We start from the raw sequence: 7,698 nt of genomic DNA, 5'->3' as shown, positions 1-7,698 counted from the left end.
ATTATTATATTATAGTATGTTTGTGTTTGTGACTTAGAGGACTTACGGAACGAACTTGGGGATTGAACGAATCGTTCAAGACCTAAGCCCAGTGAACGTGTTTAGTATTTAAAACATGTCTTGCTCGTAGGTCTTGTAAGAGTTCTTCCAGCCGTGTGTTTTACGATAGAAAGAGTTTTGTTGAAGACTTGAATTGTTTATATAAGCTTTAATGTTAGGATTTGAGTTTAACTTGTATGTTTTAGATGAACAAATATGATTGTAATATCAAAGTATAAATTGAAATGCGAATTATATGAGCATACAAGAATGGAAAGTTATATCAAAATTGTTTTGCATTAAGACCACCCGTAGTGGGGCGGTATTTTTAAAAAAAAATTGAAAAAAAAAACGCCCCATAACGCCTTCCCCCATTACACCCGGCGTTGTCCGGCGTTATTTTTGAAAAAAATTTGTTGCTGGCGTTTTATTTAAAACGCTGAAATTGCATAGGGGGCGAGAATGGACCGTTGCCAACGGTCAAATGTGTTTATTTATTTATTTTTTTTAATTCAAAAATTTACCCACATTATATATATCACCCATTTTCTCCTATTTTTTATAAAAAAACTCTTACTTTCTCTCCTACTTCTTTTATATTTTATACAATCATGCATCCATTCCGACCCCCTTTTGGTGTCCCCGCAAGACCCATGAACCCGAACACAACCCAACCGCAACACCCGTATAACCTTCAAGACATGGACCCGAGCGTTTTAACGTACGCGGCTTACTTGAGTGGCGCCACTCCGTTCGTGCCTCCCACCTTCGGCTATGGTCAAGCCGGCGGGTCACAACTGTCACAACAACAAGACGAACCCGAACCCGATGTCGATGTCGTGCCGGAGACGCAAACCGAACCGGTGCAAGAGAAATCGAAACGCGGCAGAAGGTCGCATAAGAAGAAGGAAAAGGACGAACCTCGACGTACGAAAACTCACCTTAAATGGACGAAGGATGAGGAATTCGTGTTGACTCGGGCGTGGCTCGACATTTCGGAGGACCACGAAACCGGTAACTTTTATATTTTTTTTACTTATATTTGTACTTTTATTTTTAACATACAACTTATATTTTTACTTTTATTTTTTAAATTTGTAGCAAGCTTTCAAATGGGCCCCGTTTTTTGGGATAGGGTTCGTGCACTCTTTTATAGCACGTGGGTTCAAGGCGAACATCGGGACAAAGATTCCATTTCTAGCAAATGGACCGACATCAACAACAAGTGTCATGCGTTCCAAGAAGTGTACCAACGTAATTTCGATAATCGCTCGAGTGGTGAAGGTGACGTCGGGGTTTTAACGAGGACATTGGACGAGTTCGAGAAAACGAAATGCCCTTTCGCGTACTATAAGTGTTGGGATCTACTACGAAAAAGTCCAAAGTGGGCGCGAGTAGGTACCATGACGTCTAGTAGTAGACGTCGAGCTAAACGGTCAAAAACATCATCCTCCGTTGACCCTGAAACACCGACATCGGATGTCCGCAATGTCGATCTAAATGAGGTGGTGGAGTTGACGAGGAACTTGAAGAAGAGTTGACCCGAGCGCCCGGTAGAAGAAAGGATAAGCGAACCGGGAAAAAACGGTCGAGTCGTCTTCCGATCTCGAGTTAAAGGAAGATTTCGAGGAGATGAACCGTCGTCTCCAAGACATTCGCGACCTCGGCCACCAACGTTATGAGATTATGAAAGAACGAGTGGCCGAAACCAAAAAGTTTAACGAGATGCAAGAGGCGAGACAAATGGAAAAGGGCATTGAGTTTTTGTCCAAACCGATCGACCACCTCCAAGGCGACGCGTTGATCCTTGCGCAAATACGTCGCCAAAAAATTCGAGAAAAATATGGACTCTAGATCATCTTCTTTTTTTTTCGGTTTTTTTATTTTCAGTTTTTTTCGTTTTTTTTATTTCAAGTAGTGTAATTTTTATTTTAAATTAATGAAGATTTTTATGTTTTAAATTAAAAAAAATAATTGTGAAATGATTGCTTGGGCGTTATTGGAATAATGCCCCACTACGCCACTTTTGGAATAATGCCTCATGCTGACTGGGATGACACGTGTCGAATAATGCCCCATGGTGGAGGCATTATTTTGTTTCACCACTACACATGGTCTAATAATCAAAGGATTACAAATTACAGTAATGATTCTACAAACACATTTTAATGTCCCTTTTGAATTGGTTCATTCTGATATTTGGGATCCGTGTCCTGTCTCGTCTAAGCTTAGTTTTAAGTGTTTTGTTTCGTTTATTGATGACTATTCTCGTGTAACTTGGCTTTATTTTATGAAAAATCGTTTTGAAGTGTTTTATCATTTTTGCTCTTTACATGCTAAAGTAAAAACACATTTTAATGTCTCTATTTAAACCTTGCGAAGTGACAATGCAAAATAATAATTTTCAGAACCTTTTCGGTCATACTATTTGCAAAATGGGATAGTTCATGAGTCATCATGCATCCATACCTCAACCCAAATGGGCGGTCGAGCGTAAAAACATGCATCTTCTTGAAGTAGCAAGAGCACTCTTGTTTAAAATGAATGTTCCAAAACCATTTTGTGTTAATGCAATATCCACAACTTGTTTTCTTGCTAATAGAATGCCATCAGTTGTTTTAAATGGTGATATTCCATTTATAGTTTTGTGTCCTGAGAAACTTTTATATCCAATTCCTCCCAATAAAATATATTCAGAAGTACTTGTTTTGTTCATGATACATGTTGATGCAACAAATAATAGACCAAGGATAGTAGCTGGGCTGGTTAGACAAAAGGGTTGAAGGGTTCAACTTTGCCTAACGCATGTCGTGGGGTCCCCCCACGTTTGCAAGACGTGGAAGGAGGTTCACTAGTTTGTTCTTGTTGTCTGCTAAAGATCCTCCTCTGAAGTATGTTCAAATTCGGATGAAATAGCAAAAGGGGTGTGTATGTTAGACGTGAAAGAGAGTGTCTTGCGTGAAGCAAGAACTCAATGTGAATGACCAGATATCTTAGTAATCAGGGCTGGTCAGGAATGTCTGCTTAGTGAGTGAAGTGCTGAATTTATAGGAGAAGGCATCTCCCAAAGAGGGATGCATTTGACTAGCGACCTTGCTTGCAGTGAGGGGCTTACCCTTTCGGGGGTTAAAGCCTTTTGACCCCTGGATAATAGAGTGTACTCTGTTGGACCTGCATTGCGGCTGGCGAGTTGGTGGAGATGTGACTATTTACTGTTCTCACACTGCCTTACTTTATTTCGGTTCCCTAGATTTTTAACCTTTGAACCATTTTGCCTTTTGGGCGTTCATTTATTAAAGTCATTTGTTTTGGTTCTGGGCTACTCCGTCCTCAGCCCCCCAAGTCAGAGGTTTTTGGGGAATGAGCTCAAAGACTTCTGCCTTTTATGCATGTGTTTTCCTGCCTGGAGGTTTTAAGGGTTCAAGGCTTGAAGGGTTGGAAACGGTTTTGTGATTTTTGAATTTTGACAGGACAGTTTGACAAGACTTGTGGCAGTTCGTCAGGCGGTGGTTTTAATTTTTTCCTGCCTAATTATATTTCTCATTAACTGATATATTTTAACTAGAAGAACATTATTTTCTCCCTTTTTCTCTCAAATTTTCCTCTTTTTCAAATCAGGTCAGTTTCACTTTGCTTATTTTCTTGTTAATTTTTTCATATCATGGGTGCTCGTAAGGATATGGCAAAATCATTTTCCCGAATGACTCAAGAGGAAGTCGATTTGTTTTGTATGGAGTAGGGAATAGGGACAAAGTTTAATCCGGTTGCTCCGGCTTGTGATAAGTCTATCGATCAGTGTCCTTCTGGTTTGATCGCTTTATATTGTCGACATTTTGAGTTCTCAAATCTTCGCCATCCATTTTCAAACTTTGTTTTAAATGTTTTGGAATATTATCGCATATCTCTTGGTCAAGTTCATCCGCTTGGGATGGCTAGGGTTTTGCATTTTGAAATTTTGTGTCGGGCTTCCGGGTATGATCCGACTCTGTTGTCGTTCCGTCGCTTCTTCCGGCTTGCCAAAAATGGTGATTGGTTTACTTTCGAGACCACTCAAGTTGATACCTGTCTGATTTCATCCATGGTTTCTACACTTGGGGTCTGGAAAGATCGGTTTTTCTGGGTGTCTGAGGAGATTGTTCCCTTCAAACTTGTTTGGAGACACCCAGATGCCGTTTTGAACGAACCTGAACCCTCTGCGTCTGAAATAAATACTCGATTTTTAGAAAATCTTAGGGAGTGTTCTTCAAGGCTTCGTCCCTTTCCTGAGCATTTATTGGTATTATTGGGTCTTAGTAAATTGTGGGAAAAACGTAATCGAGACCCGGTGCTCATGAGAGATGGAAAGGGTATGCATTTATTTTTCCTATGTTTTTTTATGTTTTTACTTCTTTGCTTGCTTATGTGTTTTTTGTTTATTTTGCAGTTATGTCTGCTCTTGACTTTATAAAAAGCGATGACACTTCCGATGTTGCTTTTGATGATGTTGGTGCTACCCCTGGTGAGGATGCAGTTGTTAGGGGTTCTGATTATAGGTTCGAGGGTTCTGAGTATGTGAATGTCCCCAATGTTAAAGGTTTTACCAAGGCTACTGCTTCCAAGGGTTCTACTCGTCGTTCACAACGCCATCTGAAGGGTTGACCAGCCCTCTGGTTCGGAGCCTATTGATGTTAGTGATGATATTGAAGCATCGGCAGATCAAGCTATGGATGTTAGCAAGGGTAAGGAGAAGGAGTTGATTGTTTCAAGCAAGAAGAAGAAATTGATTAAGAAAGGTACCACTCCGGTTATTCAAGGTTCGTCAGTCAAAAGTGTTGAGAGCTTCGAAGGTTCAGAGGGTCAAGACATTTATGTGCCTAACTGGGGGGTTAAGGTTGGTGATAATTTTAAAGATCCGGCTGTTTGTGCTGAAGCTCTGGCTCATTTTGCTCCTCCCGGCATTCGAAGCGCCATATCTGAGATGGAAGCTGATCATCTTATTTCTAGGATGATGCTCAGTTCTTGCAACCTTTCTGCCTTTTTGGCTGAAGGTGTCACTCGTTTTGCTAAAGGGATGCAGGAATATGAAGAAGCTTCCAAGAAAAAGGATAAGATGAAAGCTTCAATTGCCGCGATGAAGAATGAGATAGCTGGTTTTGCTGAGAAGGAAGAGGCATGGTCGAAGAAGGTTGATGATTTGTCTAAGCAGCATGAGATTGAAATGAGTGATTTTAAGAAGAGCTTTGAGGCCGATCGGGAGAAGCTGAAGGCAAATAGAGAAGCTTTGTTTGTTCAACAAAGGGCTTTTGATGCGGAGAAGGAAGGTTTGAAAGCTGCAGTTGCTCGAACCACCAGTGATAATCAATGGTTGATTGAGCAAGGTTTTCAACAGGTTGTTACCTACCTTCTCCACTCCAAGGAGTTTAATTCCGCACTTGGCGAAGTTTACACAAAATTACTTAACTTGGGGAAACATCAGGGCCTCATTGCCGGGTACAAGCTTCATGAGTCCGGACATCCTTTGGAGAAGTCTCCTTTATTTCGTCCTGAGGCTTCCGATGTTTTCAAGGGCTCCGTTGAACAGATGGAGAGGCTCACCTATCCTTATATCCATCAAGTCTCTGCTTGTTTTGGTAAGCCTCTTACTGTTTTGCAGGATTTGAAACCCGAAGGCCTTAATGAAAAAGTATGCTCTGAAGTCTTGGATTCTGTTTCGAGGAAGAGATCCTACTCATGGGATAGTGATGACACCCCTTCTGACGGACCAAATGCTTCGAAGGATGCGAGCTTGGAGGCTTCAGCAGTAGGTGGTGATGGTGGTGCAAAAGCGAAGAAGCTGAAGAAAGCGAAGAAGGCTAAGGGCGAAGGTTCCGGGGTCTCCAAGCCTTCTGTCGATGCTTAACAGATATTCGTAGCTTTCTTAGCACTTAAAAAAAATTTATGGTTTGTGATGTTAACTTTTAAACAATATTAGGTGTTTAGGAACCCTTAAGGTTCCTGTTGGTTGTGTTAGGCCTGTATGGCCATTTGAACAATATCTTAACTTTCAAGCCACTAGGGCTTGTTTTAACTTATATTTGAATGATTGAAAGTCTTTCGGGGCTTTCTTGGTTATGGTATTATGCTTAGCTATTTTCTTCGTTGTGTTTTTATACTTGTGCCTATTTTGTTAAGGCAGCTTGGTTGTTTTTAAGCTTTTTGGCTACCTGTAGATAGGTTGAAACCATTAAGGCTTCAAGTTGTCACTTTGGAGGCTTGAAGCCTTGAAGGCTTCTTAGTATTTTGGTTTGACTTTGTTTCTGTCTTAAAATTTTTCGTTCAAGTTGTATTTTGTTTTCTCATAACTTTGTCTTTGTTGAGTTTGTGTTGCCCTTATGTTTTTTATACCTTAAAGGGTTCAGTGCTGCAGTCACTTAGCCTTGGTATTTTTAACAAGAAGGAACGGCACCTATCTTATTTGTTTTCTTGTTTTTGTTTGATTTCATAAGCCTGTTTGTTGATTATTTTTCTAAGGCTTAAGGAACATTTGGTGTAGGCTGTTCAAACCTGTCTATGAGACTTTTTGCTATTGATAATAAGTCTCATGGAGTTGTATTGATCTAGGAACTCACCCCTTATATAGGTCCATTCAACCCTTGAACCTATTGAGCGATGTGGCCTGGGAGCTCAACCCCTTACATGGCCCTTGCCATGGAGTTTCTTGCTAGGTTCTCAACCTGTTCTTAGGATAGAAAGACAAATTTGATAAAACAACTTCATTCATTCAAGAGACATTTTTACAAAAGGTTTTCGTAGTTCAACTCTTGACATGCAACATTGCAAAATACAAACCAATCTTTCCCGTTTAGACGTGAAACCTTTTCAAGGTTTTTCCATTCCAGTGCCTTGGAAGCCTTTTACCTTCTGGATCTGCTAGCTTGTAGGATCCACCCTTATGTGCTTCAAGGATGGTGTACGGACCCTCCCATTTTGGGCCGAGCTTTCCCTGATTCTCTTTCTTGCTAGCTTCATTGTTTCTAAGGACCAGGTCTCCTGGCTTGAAACGTTCATTCTTGACTATCTTGTTGTAATAGGCTTCCATTCGTTGCTTGTACTTGGCTTCTTGAATTGCGGCTTGGTCTCGTGCTTCTTCTAGGAGTTGTAAGTTCAACATGGTCTCTTTTTGGTTTGTTTCGGGATCCATGTTGACAATTCGTTGTGTTATAACTCCTACCTCGGCTGGGATCACAGCCTCGGACCCAAATACCAAGCTATAGGGGGTTCTCTTATGGCTTGTTTTTTCGGTTGTTCTTATGGCCCATAGAACACTAGGAAATTCGTCGAGCCAGTTGTTTTCGTACCTTCCCAATCTTGTTTTGATACCTTCCACTATGCTTCGATTAGTCCTTTCGACCTGACCTTTTGATTGCGGGTAAGCCACTGAGCTAAAGATCTGGTTGATCCTGTACAGTTTACACCAATGCTAAAAGGCTTCTCAGCAAATTGCTTCCCAATATCAGTGACGAGTACCCCCGGCAATCCATAACGGAAAATAATGTTCTCCCAAACAAAGTCGATGACCTATTTGCCTGTAATCTTTGCAAGTGGTGTAACCTCGGGCCACTTTGTAAAATAATCTATTGCCACCAGCAAGAATTTTACTCCTCCTTTGCTTGGGGGAAATGGACCAACAATGTCCATTCC

General features: G+C 40.9%; 1 protein-coding gene across 1 annotated transcript; it reads left to right on the top strand.

Annotated features, from left to right (window-relative positions):
- Positions 1–740: 740 nt before the first annotated feature.
- On the top strand, positions 741–4,677 carry LOC118487565. Its single transcript, XM_035984504.1, has 3 exons — positions 741–1,053; positions 1,141–1,293; positions 4,463–4,677. Exons 1-3 carry the CDS (start codon positions 741–743, stop codon positions 4,675–4,677), a joined length of 681 nt encoding a protein of 226 aa, XP_035840397.1.
- The last annotated feature ends 3,021 nt before the right edge of the window (positions 4,678–7,698 follow it).

The sequence above is a fragment of the Helianthus annuus genome, chromosome 15, assembly GCF_002127325.2.
Source record: "Helianthus annuus cultivar XRQ/B chromosome 15, HanXRQr2.0-SUNRISE, whole genome shotgun sequence".
In the NCBI taxonomy this organism is placed as follows: domain Eukaryota; kingdom Viridiplantae; phylum Streptophyta; class Magnoliopsida; order Asterales; family Asteraceae; genus Helianthus; species Helianthus annuus.
The sequence above is the reverse complement of the archived record's forward strand: the minus strand, read 5'-3'. Positions and strand labels throughout refer to the sequence as shown.